This window comes from Eurosta solidaginis, chromosome 2 (assembly GCF_040869045.1).
Source record: "Eurosta solidaginis isolate ZX-2024a chromosome 2, ASM4086904v1, whole genome shotgun sequence".
Classification (NCBI taxonomy): domain Eukaryota; kingdom Metazoa; phylum Arthropoda; class Insecta; order Diptera; family Tephritidae; genus Eurosta; species Eurosta solidaginis.
This window is the reverse complement of record NC_090320.1, coordinates 27,578,262-27,603,768: the sequence shown is the minus strand read 5'-3', so window position 1 is coordinate 27,603,768 and position 25,507 is coordinate 27,578,262. Positions and strand designations below refer to the sequence as shown.

Genomic DNA, 25,507 nt, shown 5'->3' with positions numbered 1-25,507 from the left:
AGGTAGTTACAACGGCTTTGGCCGCTAATTTTCCTGAACGACTATGGACAAGCCACTGAAAGTCGTTGTATCGTGCTTCGAATTTGGCGGATATAGTTGGTGTGGCTCTCAAAAGGCCAGCTGCTTTTTTAAAGCAATTATTTAGGGCTGTATTTATTTTATTTATATTGGTATCGGAGGTATGCCCATACATTGTGATGCAGTGGTTTAGAACTCCTTCCGTTAGTGGCCTACATATGCTTATTGCAATGTCAATGTGAGGACCTTTATTCCTGGTGCATATTATTTTAAGTAAATTATGTACCCCACCGAGTTTTGCTATGATTGTTTTAACATGCTCATTCCACAGCAGATTTTGAGTGAAAGTCACACCTAGGATATTCATTTTTGATTTCAGTTCTACATCAACGTGCCTCAGGGCGATGGAGGTAGTACTACAATTTCTCTTTCTGCAAATGTGCAAAGCTTCAGTTTTGTTCGCTGAGATGACCGCTACTGTTCCCAGCACCCATTCATAAATGATACTGTCAAGTTCATTTGGTTTTTCACATACTTTTGCGGGTGTCCCTGATGCAAGTGCGAAGATGTTACCTGCGTATATGCCTATGTATTGTACCCCACATTTACCTGATGCAACATGTTTGACAAAGAATTGGTATAGGCATTGAACAAAAAAACAGAAAGAGGGGACCCTTGCGGAACTCCGTTGTCAAGGTTAAAGCTCCTAGATGTAAAGCCATCTACTCTGACCGCAATTCTTCTATTGGAAAGGAAAGATAAAGCTAATTTTAGGAGAGTTTTGGGTAGGCCCCATTCGTGAAGTTCTTTTAATACGTAAGTGTCTTCGGATATAAGTACACAGTGCTTTTGGGCTGTTAAATTTTTCTTTATTTCTGTTTCAATCTGATGACAGAGTGTATGCACTCCACTGTTTTCACTGTAGGCGTGTTGTAGCAGATTATAATCTATTAATTTTGATATTGTAAAAATGCCGGGACATAGAATTTCCCGGCGGGACACTTTAAAATTTGTGAAAAATATGGGATGTCCCGGCCAATACGGGACATTTGGCAACGCTAATACGTACATAGAACATCCGTATGCTTCCCACTCAAAGCAAGTATGCTCGTACAGTGCACAGCGAACATACACACGAACTGCATTTTCAACATGTTACTTTTGTGTAAAATTTTTTTAAATTTCACTCTCATAATAATAACGAAGTATAACTTCAAAAGTGACAAAGGACTGTGGACAAACTATTAAAACAAAATATAGTTTTTGCAGTTTTGTTGGGTGCAAAACTGGAACAATGAAGCTGCATCAAATTATTCGGAATTTCGTTTGCATAATCAGCCCAATTCTAAATATTTCCTCGGAATTTTGTTCTCGTGGATCTTTTTATTCCCGCAGAAAAAATCCTCCAATTCTTTTCTCCTAGGGAGAGCAATAATTGGGGAATAGGAATTCTGAATTTTCGAAGTCAGCTGTTTTGTCAATTGAAATTTCGTTGCGCATTTCTTATTTTGTTTAAAAAATTGAAAAGTTTAATTATTGTTGCAAATTTGTTTGAAATTAAAAATAAAATATAAACAATGCACAGTATTGCATTTCATGTTGTATTCACTGAAATGAGCAATGAATTGGTGCCACAGCAACATCAACAGTGGAGCATAAGAAGAAGAAAACGGGGGGATAACACAAATCCGCTGGAGTTGCCTGCTTCCATTCAACAAAGCAATTTTCTCGCGGCCAAGTAGAATTGAATTGGTCTTTCGTCATATGCCAAAATCTATTTAAGCCTTTTTGCGCAATTTCTGGACGGCTGTATCAAATATACAAAGAGCTCTTCCGTTGCTTATGATATACTTTTCGACTTAAAATAAAGAATATTGTGGTAGAATGTACATATTGTAGCACAAATTTGTACAAGTAAGTGTTCTTTCTTAAAAGAACCAATTTTGTTGTTGTTGTTGTTGTAGCGATAACGTTGCTCCCCGAAGGCTTTGGGGAGTGTTATCGATGTAATGGGCCTTTGCCGGATACAGATCCGGTACGCTCCGGTACCACAGCACCATTAAGGTGCCAGCCCGACCATCTCGGGAACGATTTATGTGGCCACATTAAACCTTCAGGCCATCCCCTCCCTCCCCACCACCAAGTTCCATGAGGACCTTGGGGTCGCCAGAGCCTCGTCTGTTAGTGAAACAGGATTCGCCGCGGATAGGTGAGGTTGACAATTAGGTTTGGAGAAGCTATATATTGCGCTGGCAACCTGAAGGGTTGCGCTACACACCCTTTGAATCTGGTATTTTAGTCGCCTCTTACGACGGGCATACCTACCGCGGGTATATTCTTACCCCCTTACCCGCTGGGTAACTAACTATTTTGATGCATTCCCTTTAATTTAACAAGTGAAAAAACTCCTAAGAAATGACAGAGAAATCTCCCTCTCACTCACATTTATAATACCTACTTTTCTCCCATAACCAGTTTCCGCTTTTTCGAACATTGTTCAGATTAGGAGGAAAGTGAGAAGTGAAAAAACTCACAAGGAATTTTTATTTAGAATACGAGGAATGGGAGAAGGGAAAAAACTCGCACGGAATTTTTGTTTAGAATTGGGCTGATAATATCGATGTATATGCCTATTATAGTATAGTTGTACAGGTATAAAGGAATCGAGATAGATATAGACTTCCATATATCAAAATCATCAGTATCGAAAAAAATTTGATTGAGCCATGTCCGTCCGTTCGCCCGTCCGTCTGTCCGTTAACACGATAACTTGAGTAAATTTTGAGGTATCTTGATGAGATTTGGTATGCAAGTTCCTGAGCACTCATCTCAGATCGCTATTTAAAATGAACTATATCGGACCATAACCACGCCCACTTTTTCGATATCGAAAATTTCGAAAAACCGAAAAAGTGCAATAATTCATTACCAAAGACGGATAAAGCGATGAAACTTGGTAGGTGAGTTGAACTTATGACGCAGAATAGAAAACTAGTAAAATTTTGGACAATGGGCGTGGCACCGCCCGCTTTTAAAAGAAGGTAATTTAAAAGTTTTGCAAGCTGTAATTTGGCAGTCGTTGAAGATATCATGATGAAATTTGGCAGGATCGCTACTCCCATTACTATATGTATGCTTAATAAAAATTAGCAAAATAGTAGAACGACCACGCCCACTTTAAAAAAAAATGTGTAAAGTCAAATTTAAAAAAAAAAATTAATATCCTTACAGTATATAAGTTAATTATGTCAACATTCGACTCCAGTAAGGATATGGTGCAATAAAATACAAAAATAAAAGAAAATTTCAAAATGGGAGTGGCTCCGCCCTTTTTCATTTAATTTGTCTAGGATACTTTTAATGCCATAAGTCGAACAAAAATTTACCAATCCTTGTGAAATTTGGTAGGGGATTAGATTATAGAACGATAACTGTTTTATGTGTAAAAGGGCGAAGTCGGTTGAAGCCACGCCCAGTTCTTATACACAGTCGACCGTCTGTCCTTCCGCTCGGCCGTTAACACGATAACTTGAGCAAAAATCGATATATATTTACTAAACTCAGTTCACGTACTTATCTGAACTCACATTATCTTGTTATTAAAAATTGGCGAAATCCGACTATAACTACGCCCACTTTTTCGATATCGAAAGTTACGAAAAATTAAAAAAATGCCATAATTCTATACCAAATACGAAAAAAGGGATGAAACATGGTAATTGGATTGGTTTATTGACGCAAAATATAACTTTAGAAAAAAACTTTGCCAAATGGGTGTGACACCTACCACCTACCCGACAGATGATGCTCTGGGTCGCCCTGGTCCACATTTTGGTCAACATCTCGAAAACGCTTTCACATATACAACTACCACCACTCCCTTTTAAAATACTCATTAACACCTTTCATTTGATACCCATATCGTACAAACAAATTCTAGAGTCACGCTGGTCCACCTTTATGGCGATATTTCGAAAAGGCGTCCACCTATAGAACTAAGGCCCACGCCCTTTTAAAATACTCATTAACACCTTTCATTTGATACCCATATTGTACAAACGCATTCTAGAGTCACCCCTGGTCCACGTTTATGGCGATATCCCGAAAAGGCGTCCACCCATAGAACTAAGGCCCACTCCCTTTTAAAACACTTATTAACACCTTTCGTTTGATACCCATATTGTACAAGCGCATTCTAGAGTCAACCCTGGTCCACTTTTATAACGATATTCCGAAAAGGCGTCCACCTATAGAACTAAGGCCCACTCCCTTTTAAAATACTTATTAACACCTTTCATTTGATACCCATATAGTACAAACAAGTTCTAGAGTCACCTCTGGTCCACCTTTATGGCGATATCTCGAAAAGGCGTCCACCTATAGAACTAAGGCCCACTCCCTTTTAAAATACTCATTAACACTTTTCATTTGATACCCATATCATACAAACAAATTCTAGAGTCATCCCTGGTCCACCTTTATGGCGATATCTCGAAAAGGCGTCCACCTATAGAACTAAGGCACATGCCCTTTTAAAATACTCATTAACACCTTTCATTTAATACCCATATCGTACAAACAAATTCTAGAGTCGCCCCTGGTCCACCTTTATGGCGATATATCGGAAAGGCGTCCTGTAGTGGTACTAGTTTATTGTACCACTTAGATATGTTATATAAAAAATTAAATTTATTAATTATATTTTCTTTTGATTTCAATGAATGTTAAAAATTTTCATATTTAAATGTTTCTATCAATTGTAAACATCAATTTCCTTTAACTTATTTTCAACTAGCAGGGTACCCGACGTTGTTCGGGATGCGTATTTATATTAAAGTGGCCCTTATTTTTTTTTTTTAATTTTATTTAGTGTATGTGTACGACAACCAATCGCACACCTACCAAAGCATCGCAGTACACACGAAAACTTTGCGCCACCTGTCAGCGAATAGATAAACCGAATTGCACCAAAAGGTTTGAGTCCCTGATTAACGCGTGTAAAAGGTTTAAAATCTTAGCTAAAAGTATTTCATATTGTAGGTAAATTTAAAGATTTTGGAGCAAATACATTTTGACCGATAACTCAGTTATCGAATAATTTATCGAAATATCACAAAATTCAAATGAAACCTGTGACCTTCCTCTATTGTTTGATGCTCATATTGTACGCATATTTAAATGTTTTAGGTAACCTCATTTTAACCGATTATCGTAATGTGGCAGCGTGAAATAATTTTTTTTGGTATGCCAATGTATCTATTCATGAATTTGATTTTTAATTTATATGAAGCTGAAAAAAAACTTTGCAAAGGCATTCTTTGATATTTGTTTGGAAACTAAGTGTATTTTCCTTCGTTTTTCAAAAAAAAATATCCTTAAAAGTAGCTTAATTATAGCTTAAACAACTATATCTTTTTTTGTTTCTCACGCGATTTTAATGAAATAAGTTCTAGATTCCCTTCTGGATTACAGGCTATCCATCTGCGAAAGTCTCATAAAAATCCATTCGTTAGTTTCCGAGATTATCGATATCATACCGACAAACAGACAAACCGACAAACAGACAAATAGAAAAAAGTGGTGCCGATGGATTCTACGACATCCCTTGACGTTCACTCATTTTTTTTTAGAAATCTTGGATGTACAGACACGATTTTCTAGAGATTTATTATAGTATAGATAGATAGATAGAAGATAGATAGATTGTAGGTAAATTTATAGATTTTGGAGCAAATACATTTTGACCGATAACTCAGTTATCGATTAATTTATCTAAATATCACAAAATTCAAATGAAACCTGTGATCTTCCTCTATTGTTTGATGCTCATATTGTACGCATATTTAGAGGTTTTAGGTAACCTCATTTTAACCGATTATCGTAATATGACAGCGTGAAATAATTTTTTTTTGGTACGCCAATGTATCTATTCATGAATTTGATTTTTAATTTATATGAAATTGAAAAAAAACTTTGCAAAGGCATTCTTTGATATTTGTTTGGAAACTAAGTGCATTTTCCTTCGTTTTTCAAAAAAAAATCCTTAAAAGTATCTTAATTATAGCTTAAACAACTATATCTTTTTTGTTTCTCACGCCATTTTAATGAAATAAGTTCTAGATTCCCTTCTGGATTACAGGCTGTCCATCTGTGAAAGTCTCATAAAAATCCATTCGTTAGTTTCCGAGATTATCGATATCATACAGACAAACAGACAAACAGAAAAAAGTGGTGCCGATGGATTCTACGACATTCCAAACGTCAACTACACTCATTTTTTTTTAGAAATCTTGGATGTACAGACACGATTTTCTAGTGATTTATTATAGTATAGATAAATAATCAGCCCAATTCTAAACGAAAATTCCGTGCGAGTGTTTTCCCTTCTCCCATTCCTCGTATTCTAAATAAAAATTCCTTGTGAGTTTTTTCACTTCTCCCTTTCCTCCTATTCTGAACAATGTTCGAAAAAGCGGAAACCGGTTATGGGAGAAAAGTAGGTATTATGAATGTGAGGGAGAGGGAGATTTCTCTACCATTTCATAGGGATTTTTTTCACTAGTTAAATTAAAGGGACTGCATCAAAATAGTTAAAGGAAATTGGTTCTTTTAAGAAAGAACACTTATTTGTACAAACTTGTGCTAAAATATGTATTTACATTCTACCCCAATATTCTCACTGTTAATACAACAACAACAACAACCACAATATTTATTTTAAGTCGAAAAGTATATCATAAGCAACGGTAGAGCTCTTGGTATACATATTTGATGCAGCCATCCAGAAATTGTGGGATTTTTTAATAAGGCTTAAATAGATTTTGGCATATGAAGAAGTAGGAATTCAACTCAACTTGGCCGCCAGAAAATTGCTTTGCTGAACGAAAGCAGGCAACTTCGGCAGATTTGTTTTATGCGGCCGTCTTCTTCTTATGTTCCGCTGTTGATGTTGCTGTGGCACCAATTCATTACTAATTTCAGTGAATACCACATGAAATGCAATTAATACTGTGCATTGTTTATATTTTATTTCTTAATTTCCAACAAATTTGCAACAATAATTAAACTTTTCAATCTCTTAAACAAAATAAGAAATGTGCAACGAAATTTCAATTGACAAAACAGCTGACTTCGAAAATTCGAAATTCCTGTTCCCCAATTATTGTTCTCCCTAGGAGAACAGAATTGGAGGAATTTTTCCGCGGGAATAAAAAAATCCGCGAGAACAAAATTCCGCGAGAATATTTAGAATTGGTCTGAATATTATTATTACTCAAATAAATGTATATTAATTGGTTATACTAAGAGTATATCATATGGCGATCCAGCTTATTACGAACAATATAACAATTATTTTAAATAATTGGCGGAATTAGTTGTGTCGGTTCAAGTGACATTATAAAGGATGTGCTTTTATTACATTTTCTACTAAACACGCGGTGATATCGGCGATAAAAGTCAATATTATACTGGTTATGTTATTGGTACCAATTTCGAAGCAGTAGAACCTGGCTATTGTGGTGATAATATTTGCAGAACTGCAGGAATTTAAACAAACAATATTAGTGGACAAACTACAACAGCGCTGTAAAATACATCAATTGTACTTGTCCAGGTATCCCTAGATACTAGTAAACAACACACATTTAACAAAATATATATATTTGAAAAATAAAATTTATATACATACTATATTGATTGCAAATCTTATCAGGAAATCAATAGAAAGATTTTATAATAATTAAAGGAATATTTTTAATATTCTAACTAATACAAACGTTTCATCATTTTAAAAAATTTAAAAGAATTACCAAGAATGTGATTTCAATTATTGCCGTTTATATTTATAATCAAACATTTTCAATAATTAGTTTAAGTTATTTGGACTATACAAATATGTAATTTCTCTACAGTATTGTAACGAATTTACTTGCAAATCCTCTTATTTGCAATCCTCTGCTAAGTTCGAATCACTAAACTGTTGAATAAATAACTCCAATATTGAATGATGGAAAAATGGCCTTTATTAAGTACTTCACAATAACACTCAAACTGTGCAACGAATAGCTTAATAACCAAACTGATATCTTAAAGGAAACTGACTTTCAAAATAATAGTGCTATTGCTCGCTAGATATCGTCTTACTCGTAACTGCTTGACAATTCAAATCAAACTGAATTACTTCTTACTCGCTGGCGCCGCTTTTATAGTTTACGCTGCATACTTCTAGGCTCTTCGATTTCCAGAACTTACTAGTTGTTTCGGCTACAAAATCGCCAGCCACAACTACGTGCACAAATTATTGCTCACTCTTGTGACAACTCAGATAAGATATATGCATGTGTTTGTGCATTGCCGCTCCGCTGCTCGTATACGTACATATGTGTAGAGGCAATTATTTATTCGTTTATGTAGATACATAAAGATTGAATTATTGATGTGAATGTTTGTAGTTTACAGTCTCTCGCGCGCACATAGGCATATAAGTAAATGCATCTGTGTGTGACATCTCTCTGGGCTGCCTATATATGTGTATACTTGATTTGATTATTAACGTAAATACTGCTTGGCATGGCCTTAGCATCGCCTTAGTGATGGGATAATTTAGTGATGCTAATATCCGTGACACTGCCCTCCACCTAAGTCTGATCGTCCCGATCAGACAAATCTCTCGATCTAAACGTTGCTAGCCTTTCCAAATGGACCACCTTCATTTTGGTTCGTGGTTTACCGATGGTTTGTATGCGGTACACTACATCGTTGATTCGTTTTACAACTTTGTATGGACCTTCCCAGTTACACTGCAATTTTGGGGACAAACCTTTTTTTCGTTGTGGGTTGTATAGCAGCACCAAATCTCCTTCCTGAAACCCTTCCGAATTAATTGCTTTATCGTACCTTGCTTTCATCTTGTCACTCATAATCTTTGCTCGTTGCCTTACCAGATTGTGTATCTCTCTCAGCTCTTCTTCCAAAACACCAGTGGATTTCTTGACATTCCTCTCCGCATCGACATCTATCCCATACTTCAAATCAGCTGGCAGTCGAAGGTCATTGCCAAAAATTACCTTTGCGGGAGTTTGGCCCGTTGTGTCATGTACTGCCGATCGGTAGGCCATCAAGAATAATGATATGTGTGTATCCCAGTCCTTATGGTACTTGTCTACTACTTTCCTTAAATGCTCCTCCAATGTTCTATTGAAACGTTCCACCATACCATCGGACTGAGGATGCAATGCAGTTGTCCGTGTTTTCCGAATGCCCAGCTTCTTGCACATTTCTTGGAACACAGCTGATTCAAAATTCCTGCCTTGGTCAGAATGTAACTCCATTGGTACACCATACCTTGCAACCCATTCGTTTTTAACCACTTCTGCTACTGTTTCTGCTTCTTGGTTTGGGATTGGGTATACCTCTGGCCATTTACTGAAATAATCCATAACCACCAGTACGTATTTGTTTCCGCGGTTGCTAGTAGGAAATGGACCTGCGACATCCATGGCGATCCTTTCAAATGGCGCGCCTGAGTTATATTGCTTCATCTGGCCATGACTTCGTGTTCTGGGCCCTTTCGCTCTGCTGCAAACCTCGCAGTTCGCAATCCACTCAGTGACCGACTGACGGCAACCAACCCAATAGAATCTCTGTTTAATCTTCTCGAGCGTCTTCGTGATTCCAAGATGACCTCCGCTTGGACCATTATGCAGCTCGCTGAGCACATCAGGAATCCTCTTTCTGGGAACAACAATCAGTTTATTATTGTATTTACCATCCTCACTCTCCCATACTCGATGAAGGCAACCGGATATCAATTCTAAACTGTTCCACTGTGCCCAATATGACTTCGCAATGGGACTCTCTGCTGACATCTCTTCTCTGTTTGGTCTTTCATTTCGTTCGAGACCTTGCATAACACGTGACAGATCTGCATCTTCTAGCTGGCACTTTCTTAGCTGTTCCTTGTCCCATTCATCTGTACATGTTATAGTCATTAGCCGGACGTCTATAATTTCTTCTTTAGCCTCGGCTTTTGAACAGTGCTTGCATTCCAAACTACATGGTCTTCGTGACATTGCATCGGCATTTCCATGGGTACTACCTTTTCGATGCTCAATGGAAAAGTTATAGCTTTGTAGTCGCTCGATCCACCGTGCCAATTGTCCTTCCGGATTACGGAACTGCAGTAGCCATTTTAAAGCTGCGTGATCTGTCCTGACACGGAATCGCTGGCCGTAGAGGTATTTGTGAAAATGTTTAACGCACTCTACCAATGCCAACAGCTCTCTCCGCGTAACGCAGTAGTTCCTCTCTGGTTTTCCAATCGAACGGCTGTAATATGCAACTACCTTCTCCTGTCCATCGACCAGTTGTGATAAAACGCCTCCTATAGCATATCCACTCGCATCTGTATCTAGAATAAATGTTGCTCCTGGAATCGGATATGCTAACATTGGGGCAGTGCACAAACGCTCCTTCAATGTTTGGAAAGCCACTTCTTGCTCCTTCTTCCATTCAAAAGCTTTATTTTTTCTTGTAAGCTCATGGAGGCTATGGGCTACGCTGGAAAAATTTTGTACAAATCGGCGGTAATATGTGCACAGCCCAAGGAAACTTCTTAATTCATGTAGGTTCTGTGGTCTTGGCCAATCCTTTACAGCCTCTATCTTTTCGTTCGCAGTGCATATGCCCTCTGTCGTTACCTTGTGACCCAAATAATTTACTTCCTTTTTAAACAGCGCACACTTTTTGGGACTTAACTTCAGACCAGCGCCAGCTATTCTTTGGAAAACTTCCTCCAAGTTCTTAAGATGTTCATCGAAATTCTTGCCCAATACGATGATGTCGTCCAGGTACACCAAGCATGTTTTCCAATGTAGTCCTTTCAATACCTGATCCATGAGTCTCTCGAAAGTAGCTGGTGCATTACATAGTCCAAAGGGCATTACTGTAAATTGCCAAAGACCATCTCCGACGCTGAAGGCTGTTTTCTCTTTGTCTTCCTCATTTACCTCCACTTGCCAGTAGCCGCTTTTCAAGTCCAGTGTGGAAAACCATTTCGTACCAGAGAGCGAGTCCAGAGTGTCGTCAATTCTTGGCAATGGGTAGCTATCCTTTTTCGTAACGTCATTCAACTTCCGGTAGTCCACGCAAAACCTCATTTTTCCATCCTTTTTCTTTACAAGTACTACCGGTGAGCTCCAGGGACTAGCTGATGGTTCGATGACGCCGCTGTCGCTCATTTCTTGTATAATTTGACTCACAACTTCCCGCTTCGCCAGTGGAACACTACGTGGAGCTTGACGGATCGGCCTCGCATCTCCAGTGTCAATTTGATGTTTCACAACGTTGGTGCGGCCTGGTTTAGAACCATCCTGGTCAAATATGTTCGCGTACTTTAGGAGCAGTTGCTTTGCCTTACTCTGATATGCTTCCCCTAGCCCCTGCGTCCATGCCGTGATGTCATTTGAAAGATTAGTATTACTAGCTGAAACGTGTTCCTGGAGCTGTTCACAGTTAATAACTACTTCAGCCTCTTGGCATCTTCCCAAAATAGCTCCTTTAGTCAGTTTGAGTGGTGAATTGAACTCATTGAGTACTCTTACCGGAATACGTCCATCTTGTTTTGTCATAGCCAGGGTTTTTCCTACAAGTATGTTCAGTGCTGATTTGTTTGCTGCTTCGACAACCCACAATTTGTTTGTCCCACAATCTCCATCAACCTTTGCCCAGATGACTGCTTCGGATTTTGGTGGTATTCGCTGACTCTCTTCTACCAGCACTCGTTTACTGCTGTAGCCTCTCTCGTAGCCGAAATTAAGTGATACATCCATGTTCTTATATCGCATCGTCTTGCTTTGCATGTCGATCTTGATGCCCTGGTCGATTAAGAAGTCCACTCCAATTATGATTTCGTCAACAATCTCTGCCACTATAAAATTGTGTACTACCGTGGCGTTCCCAATTGCGACTTCACATGATACTTTTCCTAGAACCGTGCTGTCTTCTCCAGTGGCTGTACGCAATCTTGCTCCATGCAATGGTGTTATCTCCTTGTTGACTAAATCCGCTCGAATGATGGAATGAGATGCACCCGTATCTACAGTCAGTAAACGTTTCTTTCCATCCACATGTCCTCCGACCGTAAGATTGTTTGACCTTCTTCCAATTTGTGAGATAGAGATTATGGGGCATTCAATTGAGGGAGCCAGCTGTCGCCCCTTGCGGCTGACTCGCTTTAGTTTAACGATTGAGTGGACTTGGAGATTTGCTCATCTCCTTCAGCTCTGCGTTTACGGCCACCCACATTGTTGGAGCTATTGGCACCGGTGCTGCAATGTCGTGCAATATGACCTGGGTTGCCGCACTTGAAACATCTAATAACTCCGGCATTTTTCTGTTGTGATCCCTTCAGTGCTTCCAAAATTGTGTCTACCCATTCTGGCCTTTCTACTTCTACACGATGAGCCTTATATGCTGGTTTACTCAATAGGGCGGCAGTTTCCTGAGTCAATGCATGTGATACCGTTTCAGCAAATGTCAGTTTTGGGTTCGCGTATGTAGCTCGCTTCGTTTCCACGTCTCGTATGCCATTTATAAAACTCTGGATTTTTACCCTCTCGGTGTATTCCACGGGTGCGTCCGCATTTGCGAGATGAGCCAACCTTTCAACATCTGAAGCAAACTCCTGCAATGTCTCATTTGCTTTTTGGTAGCGGTTTTGCAACTCAATTTGGAATATCTGTTTTCTATGCTCGCTTCCGTAACGTCGTTCTACAGCAGCCATCAATGCTTCATAGTTGTTCCGCTCTCCTTCGGGAATCGTCTGTAGGATTTCGGCTGCTGGCCCTTTCAATGCCACGAACAGAGCTGCAACTTTATCTTCCACATTCCAGTTGTTCACTGCTGCGGTCTTCTCAAACTGTAGCTTAAAGACCTGGAAAGGAACAGAACCGTCAAAGGATGGTGTTTTTACCTTTGGATTACTCGCTGAAACTGCTGGACGATTTAGTTGTAACTGCTCGATACGTCCTCTCAAAGCATCCACCTCGGCCTCGATTTTATCCTGTCGACCACTGAAGCCTTCATGAAACTGGGTTAGTTTTTCTTCCATATGCGCTTCCAGTTTAGATGATATACGGGCTTCCTGCTCTTCTAGTTGTGTGGAGATCTGAGATGATATCTGTGCTGAAATTTGTGCTGACATTTCCGAAATACGCGTTTCTTGTGCTTCAATCTTTGATGTTATACGTGTCTCTTGGGATTCCATCTGTGATGACATATACGTTTTCTGTTCTTCTAGTTGAGATGACATATACGTTTTCTGTTCTTCTAGTTGAGATGACATATACGTTTTCTGTTCTTCCATCTTGGATGTTAAACGTGTCTCCTGCGATTCCAGCTGAGATGCCACTGTCGATGTTTGAGCAGTTATTGCAGCCAATATCATGTTCAAGTCTGTGCTCGTAACTGTCTGCGATGTTTCGTTTTTCTCTTCCATTTTTGTTGTTGTTTCGTCCCCATCAGGATAAAAGACAAACTCGTCGACATCAATTCCTTGCGACTCCATTACCTCTCGTAGCCGTGCTTGAAGTTCGATCTTATTGCCAGTTGTATTTAATCCACGGTTTTCCAACTCCTTTTTCAGTTGCTGGATCTTCAATTCACTGAACTTTGCCATGTCCAAGTTGTATTCCCAATCTTCGGAATTTATTCAACAATCCCACTTCTGACACCAATTGTAACGAATTTACTTGCAAATCCTCTTATTTGCAATCCTCTGCTAAGTTCGAATCACTAAACTGTTGAATAAATAACTCCAATATTGAATGATGGAAAAATGGCCTTTATTAAGTACTTCACAATAACACTCAAACTGTGCAACGAATAGCTTAATAACCAAACTGATATCTTAAAGGAAACTGACTTTCAAAATAATAGTGCTATTGCTCGCTAGATATCGTCTTACTCGTAACTGCTTGACAATTCAAATCAAACTGAATTACTTCTTACTCGCTGGCGCCGCTTTTATAGTTTACGCTGCATACTTCTAGGCTCTTCGATTTCCAGAACTTACTAGTTGTTTCGGCTACAAAATCGCCAGCCACAACTACGTGCACAAATTATTGCTCACTCTTGTGACAACTCAGATAAGATATATGCATGTGTTTGTGCATTGCCGCTCCGCTGCTCGTATACGTACATATGTGTAGAGGCAATTATTTATTCGTTTATGTAGATACATAAAGATTGAATTATTGATGTGAATGTTTGTAGTTTACAGTCTCTCGCGCGCACATAGGCATATAAGTAAATGCATCTGTGTGTGACATCTCTCTGGGCTGCCTATATATGTGTATACTTGATTTGATTATTAACGTAAATACTGCTTGGCATGGCCTTAGCATCGCCTTAGTGATGGGATAATTTAGTGATGCTAATATCCGTGACAGTATTATATTATATGTATGTATATGATTCATTGTAAATCCATCTCCAGTGAATTTATTTTAACAGTTGTTTTTATTTTATTTCATTTTTAAATATTATGGTTCTGACCAGATCTCAAGAAAATGTACTTACTTTTATTGAAAGTATGCCGCTTACACATAGTCCAACAACCACATCAAGAATAATGCAAGATAATTTGCCTATATATTCTGAATCAAATACTTCAATCACTAATAGTCAAATAGTCACATCAATGGCAACGCAAACAACCATTATTTGTAACTTTCCAACAATTACCACATCTCTAATAACACAAAATACACTTACAACACCAACTGTTTCAAATTTCCAATCAGTTCCTATAAATTCAGTTCAATCTTTTTCATACAATCAACAAGCTAACAAATTGTTAAAATTACCACAGTTTTGGTATGAAAATCCTGAAGTATGGTTTATTCATGCAGAAGCACAATTTCCTATAAATAATATACTTGATGATTCAGTCAAATTTCATAATGGTTTAATTTCTCTTCCTCAAGAAATTGTTTGTAAGATATTAGATGTCATTAATCCACCACCAATGACAAACAAATATAAAACAATTAAAAGGACATTGTGTGAGAAATTAACTAAATGTGAAGATATTCGACTAGAACGACTATTCTCTGATACTCAGCTTGGAGATCGAAAACCCTCTGAATTATATCGTGAGATGAAATGTTTAGTCGGTTCTAGCTCCATTGTTGGGCAAGAACTACTTTTTAAGCTTTGGTTACGTAAATTACCACAACAAGTTCAAGCACATTTAATGTCTTGTGAAAAAGAAACCATAGACAATAAAATTATTATTGCTGACAAAATGTATACTCTTTAAATTAAACCTCAGATTTCCTCAATTTCACAAAACTCTTCTTTGGAATAAACTATTCAAAATTTAACTCATTTAACGTCTGTACTTTGTGAAAATTTAAATAAATTAACTCTTGATGTAAGTGAATTACAAACAAGATCGAGATCTAGTGAGCGAACTAATTTTAACAAATTAAATAAAAGAATTTGAAGGAAACGATCAAATTCTCCAAACAATATTTGCTGGTACCACTTGAAATTTTGGAATAACGCAGTTAGTGTATTAAACCATGTAAATTTTTTGATATAAAACCAAATCATTTAAATTGAATCGTTCTATCATGCCGGTGGCTGATGATAGAAGAAATGTCAAGCCATCTAGCCGCCTTTTTATTTTTGATAAGCAAAACAAACTTAACTTTTTAATAGATACAGGAGCTGTTGTTTCAGTTATTCCTCTTTCAAAATTTAAACAATTTAAGAGAAAGCCCGATTTAAGTTTATCAGCAGCAAACGGAGCAATTATCCACACTTTTGGTTCAAAATTACTTAAAATAGATATAGGACTAAGGCGTGAATTTCATTTTCCTTTCATTTTGGCAGATATTAAAACTCCAATTTTTAAGAAAGATTTGGACTTTTAGTGGATATTAAAAATAAATTGGTTATAGATTCAGAAACAAAATTGAAAGTAGTAGGTTCTTTTGGATTCTGCGAAATTTTCGAGCTTAAATTACCATTGAAAATTAACAAGTTTTCTGAATTGCTCAAACAATTTCCTGAAATTACAACAGAACCGAACTATACCAAGCTAGTTAAACATAAAACTGTTCATAGAATCGCAACCAACGGAGTTTTACCATTTTCAAGACCACGTCGTTTAGATCCAATTAAACTTAAAGTGGCCAGAACGGAATTTGAATATTTAGTCAAAATTGGTGTTTGTAGACCTTCAAGTTCTTCTGTTGCTTCACCTTTTCATTTGGTTCCAAAAAAAGAAATTAATGATTGGCGACCTTGTGGAGATTATAGAAGACTTAATATTGTTACAGTACCAGATCGCTATCCACTTCCACATATACACGATTTGAGCATAGATTTTAAAAACAAAACTATATTTTCAAAGTTAGATTTGGTTCGTGCGTATCATCAAATACCAGTGGCACCTGAAGACGTGCATAAAACGGCTATTACAACACCTTTCGGTTTGTTTGAATTTCTTCGTATGCCTTTTGGTTTAAGAAATAGCGCCCAAACCTTTCAAAGGTTTATAAATGAAACTCTTTTTGGACTAGATTTTGTTTTTGCTTATGTTGATGATATATTAATAGCGAGTGAAAATGAGGAACAACATTTTGAACATTTAAAGATTGTTTTTAAACGTTTGGAAAAGTATGGATTGAATATTAAACCAACAAAGTTATGAAAATTCAAAAAATGGTATTAAACCATCAACTGAAAGAATAGAAACAATTACAAATTTTGAGAAACCTAACTCTATTAATAAACTTCAGAAATTCAGTGGAATGGTTAATTATTACCATCGCTATATTCCAATGATTGCAGAAGATCTTCTTCCTTTACATCAAATTTTAACTATAGCAAATAAAAGTAAGAGTAAAACTCTTAACTGGACTAATGAGTCAATTACAGCATTTAATAGAGTGAAAAGTCTTTTTGCTCAAAATACATTAATAAATCATTTTGATGGGCATTCAAAATTATCTTTATCTGTTGATGCTTCAAATGTTGCAATTGGAGGAGTTTTACAACAATTAAAGAATAATATTTTGGGACCTTTGGCTTATTTTTCTAAGAAGCTGAGTCCTGCAGAATTAAAATATTCAACTTTTGATAAGGAACTTTTAGGAATATATAGAGCTATTAAACATTTTAAACATTTTTTAGAAGGTCAAGTATTTACAGTATAGACAGATCATAAGCCATTGACATATGTGTTAAATTCAAAGACTGAGAGATCTCCCAGACAAACGCGACATTTAGAATATATAGCAGAACTCACGAATGATACACAGCATATATCTAGAAAGAATAATATTGTAGCGGATGCATTATCAAGGTTTCCAGAAATAGATTCACTTTCAGCAAAAGATATTCATTTTGATACTTTGTTTGTTGAACAACAAACTGATGAGACTCTTAAAACTGACATATCTTCTCCATTATCGAAGAATAATTTAAAACAAATTTTAATTCCAATCCATAATTTTAAAATTTGGTGTGATATTTCTGGCTCAATACCGCGTCCTTATGTTCCGAATTCCACGAGAGAAATAATTTTTTCAAAATTACACTCTTTGTCACATCCAGGGGTTCGTGCGACCAGGCGTTTAATTCAATCAAAATATTTTTGGCCTAATATGCGGAAGGATATAAATGAATGGGTCTCAAACTGTATTTCTTGTCAACAATTGAAAATTTCAAGATATACTAAGCCTCCTATACAGAAAATTGATATACCCAATAACCGATTTGAACATATCCATTTAGATTTGGTTGGACCACTTCCACCATCTGATGGTTATAGATATATTCTGACGATTATTGATAGACATTCAAGATGGCCAGAGGCTTATCCTCTTAGAAATATAACTGCACATACGGTGGTAAAAGTATTTGTGCAAAATTATATTTCTAGAGTTGGTGTTCCTCTTAAAATTACTGTTGATCAAGGTGCACAATTTGCATCTCAATTATTCAATGAACTCACTCAAATTCTTCGTTCGCATACAATTCAAACGTCTGCTTATCATCCACAAGCTAATGGCATGATAGAACGATTCCATCGTCAACTCAAAACTTCAATTATAGCTTCAGGAGATTCAATTCATTGGGCAGAAATGTTACCTGTTATTTTATTAGGGTTACGTACTGCAGTGAAAGAGGATTTAAAATCATCCCCTGCTGAATTAGTTTATGGATAAACTATTCGAGTTCCTGGAGAATTAGTCGTTTCTAGAAATAATGAAAATTCCATGAATAATACTATTAAAAAATTAAGAGATCATTTTTCAAGAGTTAGAACAAAAATTTTACATCATAACAAAGATGTGAGTTATGTTCCAAAATCTCTTGAGGAATGTGAATATGTTTTTGTAAAAGTTAATCAGACTTCAGGACTTAATCCGCCTTATGAAGGACCTTATAAAGTCGTATCGAAACATAAAAATACCTTTAGAATTCAGAAAGCTAATGTTATCAAATCTGTGTTTAAAGAATATACTTCATACTTATTTATATTGTAACGAATTTACTTGCAAATCCTCTTATTTGCAATCCTCTGCTAAGTTCGGATCACTAAACTGTTGAATAAATAACTCCAATTTGTAATAATGCACAATGGCCTTTATTAAAGTACTTCACAATAACACTCAAACTGTGCAACGAATAGCTTGCTTAATAACCAAACTGATTGATAGTTCAAATGAAACTCTACTATTATAATACTGCTCTTGCTCGCTAGATAGCGTCTCAGTCGAAACTGCTTGACAACTCAAATCAAACTGAATTCCAGCGCCTCTACAATTGCCGCCTTTTATACTCTTCGATTTCAACCTTCGCATCTTCTAGGCGCTTCCAGAATCTACTAGTCCAGCAGCTCTCAAACTTCTCAGCTCTCAAACTTCTCAGCTCTAACTACAATTGCACAATTTTATAGTTTTTCTCATTGCATACTTATAGGAGTATCTCAGATATATGCATGTGTTTGTGCATTGACTCTCCGCTGCTCGTATACGTACATGGTACATATGTGTAGACGCAATTATTGTTTCGTTTATGTAGGTACATAATGATTGATCTATGGATGTGAATTCACGTCACTGCTTAGCATCGGCTTAGAGACGATAGCATCGCTCAGTGCTGCTAACATTCGTTACAATATGTTTCACTGGAGGGGGAGTAAATGTAGTGGTACTTGTTTATTGTACCACTTACCCTGCAAAAATCGCGAGTACTCCATGCATGCATGCATGGAGTACTCGCTATGGACCAACCGAGTACTCCAAAATTAACCACAATTCATACAAAAGATATGGTCCAATTAACATTGCGATGTCCTAGGACTGGACCATATACTCCAGCTCCGCATTACATCAGAGTAATCCATGGAGTACCCACAGTCCAATAAACATCGTGTAGTGATTACAATCGTTAAAAACGAGCAATCATCGGCTTACAATATGTTCGTGTCGAAACATAAGTTGATCCATTGCTGCATTACAGTGGAGTATAATGGTAAGTACTCCAGTGGACCACATGATCCAACGATTTTTGCAGGGTAGATATGTTATATAAAAAATTAAATTTATTAATTATATTTTCTTTTGATTTCAATGAATGTTAAAAATTTTCATATTTAAATTTTTCTATCAATTGTAAACATCAATTTCCTTTAACTTATTTTCAATAAATAATATTATTATTACTCAAATAAATTTATATTAATTGGTTATACTAAGAGTATAAGACGTCCACCTATAGAACTAAGGCCCACTCAATTTTAAAATACTCATTAACCCTTTTCATTTGATACCCATATCGTACAAACAAATTCTAGAGTCACCCCTGGTCCACCTTTATGGCGATATCTCGAAAAGGCGTCCACCTATAGAACTAAGGCCCATGTCCTTTTAAAATACTCATTAACACCTTTCATTTGATACCCATATCGTACAAACAAATTTTGTAGTCACCCCTGGTCTACCTTTATGACGATATCTCGAAAAGGCGTCCACCTATAGAACTAAGCCCACGCCCTTTTAAAATACTCATTAACACCCTTCATTTGATTCCCATATCGTACAAACAAATACTAGAGTCAGCCCTGGTCCACCTTTATGGCGATATCCCTAAATCCACCCATAGAACTATAGCCTACTCCCTCTTAAAATACTCTTTAATACCTTCCATTTGATACACATGTCATACAAATACATTCCAGGGTTACCCTAGGTTCAGTTTCCTACCTGGTGATTTTCCCTTATTTTGTCTCCATGGCTCTCAGCTGAGTATGTAATGTTCGGTTACACCCGAACTTAGCCTTCCTTACTTATTTTTTTTTAAAGCAACTTTTTCAAACGGCACAGAAGGCCGATTTCGCTGAGATATGACCTCTTTAAGAATGTATAAGATACGCTCTTGCTAACAAATCTTTTTGAGTGCTCCGCATACCACACCGAAGATCCTGGGCTCAATTCACAGGCAAAGCAACATCAAAAATTTATACACAAGTTTTTTCAATTAGAATAGCGGGGCCGCCGCTCTGCAGTGATTTGGCAAACAATCGGAGCGTATTTCTACCATGGAAGCAGGCAACTCCAGTGTATTTCTATTGTCGCGCAATCTTCATGCCCCTCCTTTGATGTTTCTGTGTCATCAATTTTTTACTAATTTTGTACAATACCATATGAAAAACTGTGCATCGTTTATATTTTATTCATATATACCAAAAACTTTCATTTAACTTTGTTATGAAAAAAAAGATGATAAAAACATTTTCAGGACTACCTTTATATGAATGGACCAAAAAATAGACGGAAATTTTTCCTTTAATACAGACATTATCTTGTTGAATTTTGACTAAAAAACTTTAACAATAGCTCTTGTAAAAGAATTTTGGGATTTAAAACTATAAAGGTGGAGCGCAATCTTTCAATTTAAGGCAAACCTTGTACTTGGGATTAACTAATTGATTATTTAAAAATTAAACATGCGGTCTACCTTTATAATTTTAAATCCCAAAATTCTTTTACAAGAGCTATTGTTAAAGTTTTTTAGTCAAAATTCAACGAGATAATGTCTGTATTAAAGGAAAAATTTCCGTCTCTTTTTTGGTCCATTCATATAAAGGTAGTCCTTAAAATTTTTTATCATCTTTTTTTTCATAACAAAGTTAAATGAAAGTTTTCGGTATATATGAATAAAATATAAACGATGCACAGTATTTCATAAAGACATTCTGTATTAAAGGAAAAATGTCCGTCAATTTTTTGGTCCATCCATATAAAGGTAGTCCTTAAAATTTTTTATCATCTTTTTATTTTAAATTTTTTAGAACTGCCTACAAAAAGGCAATTGCAACTTTGATTAGTAATTTAAGTAATTCCTAAGTGAAAATTCTTATATTTATTTATTTGTTCAAAATAGCAAGATGATGAAGAATTAGTGGAATTTTCGCTGACAACACTGGCGAAAACAACAGAATTCCACCTCGCATCATAACAAGGGAATTCCACCTCGTGTGTCAGCTATTTAATTTGCCCAGCTGAAAATCGTGGTGAAAGTCACGTACGCCTAAAAGTACGTGCATTGAGTTGGGCCTTCAACGAGGTGAAATTCTACAACGCCTGCAACACTCAGGAGGTTAGCCATGAAGTATGGCCTAATCTTCTAAATAGTTCGACTTGTGCGTTACGTAGCTCAAATTTTGATACTCAGTTGAGCAGAGCTCACAGAGTATAATAACTTTGATTGGATAACGGTTGGTTGTACAGGTATAAAGGAATCGAGATAGATATATCAAAATCATCAGTTACGAAAAAAAAAAATTGATTGAGCCATGTCTGTCCGTTAACACGATAACTTGATCAAATTTTGAGGTATCTTGATGAAATTTGGTATGTAGGTTCCTGGGCACTCATCTCAGATCGCTATTTAAAATTAAAGAAATCGGACTATAACCACGCCCGCTTTTTCGATATCGAAAATTTCGAAAAGCACAAAAAGTGCGATAATTCATTACCAAATACGGATTAAGCGATGAAACTTGGTAGGTGAGTTGAACTTATGACGCAGAATAGAAAATTAGTAAAATTTTGGACAATGGGCGTGGCACCGCCCACTTTTAAAAGAAGGTAATTTAAAAGTTTTGCAAGCTGTAATTTGGCAGTCGTTGAAGATATCATGATGAAATTTGGCACGAACGTTACTCATATTACTATATGTATGCTTAATAAAAATTAGCAAAATCGGAGAACGACCACGCCCACTTAAAAAAAAATTTTTTTTAAGTAAAATTTTAACAAAAAATTTAATATCTTTACAGTATATAAGTAAATTATGTCAACATTCAACTCCAGTAATGTTATGGTGCAACAAAATACAAAAATAAAAGAAAATTTCAAAATGGGCGTGGCTCCGCCCTTTTTCATTTAATTTGTCTAGGATACTTTTAATGCCAGAAGAAGTCCTTGTGAAATTTCGTAGGGGCTTGGATTCTAGGGCGATAACTGTTTTCTGTGAAAAAGGGCGGAATCGGTCGAAGCCACGCCCAGTTTTTATACACAGTCGACCGTCTGTCCTTCCGCTCGGCCGTTAACACGCTAACTTGAGCAAAAATCGATATATCTTTACTAAACTCAGTTCACGCACTTATCTGAACTCACTTTGTATTGGTATAAAAAATGACCGAAATCCGACTATGACCACGCCCACTTTTTCGATTTCGAAAATTACGAAAAATTAAAAAAATGCCATAATTCTATACCAAATACGAAAAAAGGGATGAAACATGGTAATTGGATTGGTTTATTGACGCAAAATATAACTTTAGAAAAAACTTTGTAAAATGGGTGTGACACCTACCATATTAAGTAGAAGAAAATGAAAAAGTTCTGCAGAGCGAAATCAAAACCCTTGGAATCATGGCAGGAATACTGTTCGTGGTATTACATATATAAATAAATTAGCGGTACCCGACAGATGATGTTCTGGGTCACCCTGGTTCACATTTTGGTCGATATCTCGAAAACGCCTACACATATACAACTACCACCACTCCCTTTTAAAACCCTCATTAATACCTCTCATTTGATACCCATAACGTACAAACACATTATAGAGTCACCCCTGGTTCACATTTATGGCGATATCTGGAAAAGGTGTCCACCTATAGAATTAAGGCCAACTCCCTTTTAAAATACTCATTATCACCTTTCGTTTGATACCCATATTGTACAAACGCATTTTAGAGTCAACCCTGGTCCACCTTTATAACGATATCTCGAAAAGGCATCCACCTATAGAACTAAGGCCCACCCCCTTTAAAATACTCATTAACACCTTTCATTTGATACCCATATCCTACAAACAAATTCTAGAGTCACCCCTGGTCCACCTTTATGGTGATATCTCGAAAAGGCGTCCACCTCTAGAACTAAGGTCCCCTCCCTTTTAAAATACTCATTAACACCTTTCATTTGATACCCTTATCCTACAAACAAATTCTAGAGTCACCTCTGGTCCACCTTTATGGCGATATCTCGAATAGGCGTCCACCTATAGAACTAAGGCCCACTCTCTTTTAAAATACTCATTAACACCTTTCGTTTGATACCCATATCGTACAAACAAATGCTAGAATCACCCCTGGTCCACCTTTACCCATATTGTACAAACGCATTCTAGTGTCACCCCTGCTCCACCTTTATGGTGATATCTCGAAAAGGCGTCCACCTATAAAACTAAGGCCCATCCCTTTTAAAATACTCATTAACACCTTTCATTTGATACCCATATCGTACAAACAAATTCTAAAGTCACCCCTGGTCCACCTTTATGGCGATATCACGAAAAGGCGTCCACCTATAGATCTAAGGCCCACGCGCTTTTAAAATACTCATTAACACCTTTCATTTGATACCCATACCGTACAAACAAATTCTAGAGTGAGCCCTGGTCCACCTTTATGGAGATATCCCTAAATGGCGTCCACCTATAGAACTATGGCCCACTCCCTCTTAAAATACTCTTTAAAAGCTTCCATTTGATACACATGTCATTTGCCCTTATTTTGTATCCATAGCTCTCTGCTGAGTATGTAATGTTCGGTTACACCCTAACTTAGCCTTCCTTACTTGTTTGATCAAACATTGCACTGTCACCGAGTTTTAAACTATATTTCAGGTTTCAAGTCTGTATATATCCGGGAAGTTAGTTAAAAATGGATTGAAAGATTCCAAAATTAAAATTAATTTTCCTAATATCTCGATCCATACGCCACCTAGCAGAATTTTTTTTATAAAATATTGCATTTTCACCGGGTTCTGACTTACGGCTCAAGTTTCATATCTCCAGCTCACTGGGAAGTCACTCAAAAATCGATTGCAAGATTCCCCTCGTTTTTCAAGGATTTGTAGTTATCTCACTTAGCGCGCCACCTAGCGGAATTTAGTTTTCTGTAAATTGTATTGTCAGCAAGCCTCGAACTGTGTGCCAAGTTTCAAGTCTCTAGGTCACCGGGAAGTTAGTTAAAAATGGATTGAAAGATTCCCAAATCAAAACTAATTTTCTTAATATCTCGATCATGCGCAATCTAGCGAAATTTTTTTGATCAAATATTGCATTGTCACTGGGTTCTGACTCACGGCCCAAGTTTCATGTCTCTGGATCACCGAGAAGTTAGTTAAAAGTCGATCGCAAAATTTCCATTTTAAAATTAATTTTCTGTATATCTCGATCCGTGCGCCACGTAGCGGATTTTTCTTTCACTTGCATTGTAATGTCTCCCAGATCAGAACTATGTTCTAAGTATCAAGTGTCTAGCTCAACGGGAAGTTACCGAAAAAGACTTTTCCGTGGGTCAAAAATTCGCATGGAAATGAGGGGACAAACATGAAAGGGACTTAATATAAAGGTAATAAAAAGGTGTACGATGTATTAAAATGCATACTTGAAAAGTCTATAAAATTTTCGAATTAAATTTTGAAGTATTTTAAAAGATGAATTGTTTTCAATTTCACTATCTAAAAACTGTTTAGAAATAAGTCTATAAAGTTAAAATATTGTTGATTTTCTCTCAACTAGCGCATTCTGAACCAGCTAAGCACTGGACTACTTTATTTGCTTCTTTTTTTATTTACGGCCATTTATATTTGAGGTCTTGTATATTGTATAAAATCTACCCCAACCGTCTTACAATTGAATTAATCATTTATATGTATTTATTTTTCTTTAGTCATACGATCAACCTCAACGCAGCCGAAAATGTTTGATGCGACAAAAGTCAAAAAGTGGTGCCAATCAAGGCAGAGTAGATGCCGAACAAATAATGGTAGAACCAGCACCATTTGATATATATTTATGTGACAATTGCGATGCTGAATTGTATTCAAAAGAAGCTATTTTGGTAAGTAAGCTTTTCCAATTTGTTTATTTTTTTATTTTTTGAACA

At 36.7% G+C, this 25,507-nt stretch overlaps 1 protein-coding gene across 6 annotated transcripts in view; it reads left to right on the top strand.

The window, feature by feature from the left end:
* The window catches only part of ova (ovaries absent), a 65,394-nt gene that overhangs the window by 29,516 nt on the left and 10,371 nt on the right, over positions 1-25,507 (top strand). For all 6 annotated transcript variants that reach the window (XR_010949380.1, XR_010949379.1, XM_067764777.1 and 3 more), the window contains exon 4: positions 25,292-25,462. Coding sequence is in view for 4 of the 6 variants with exons in the window: in XM_067764777.1 (XP_067620878.1) it covers positions 25,292-25,462 (171 nt within the window). In the remaining 2 variants the exon portion in view is untranslated. The remainder of the gene's footprint in view (positions 1-25,291; positions 25,463-25,507) is intronic.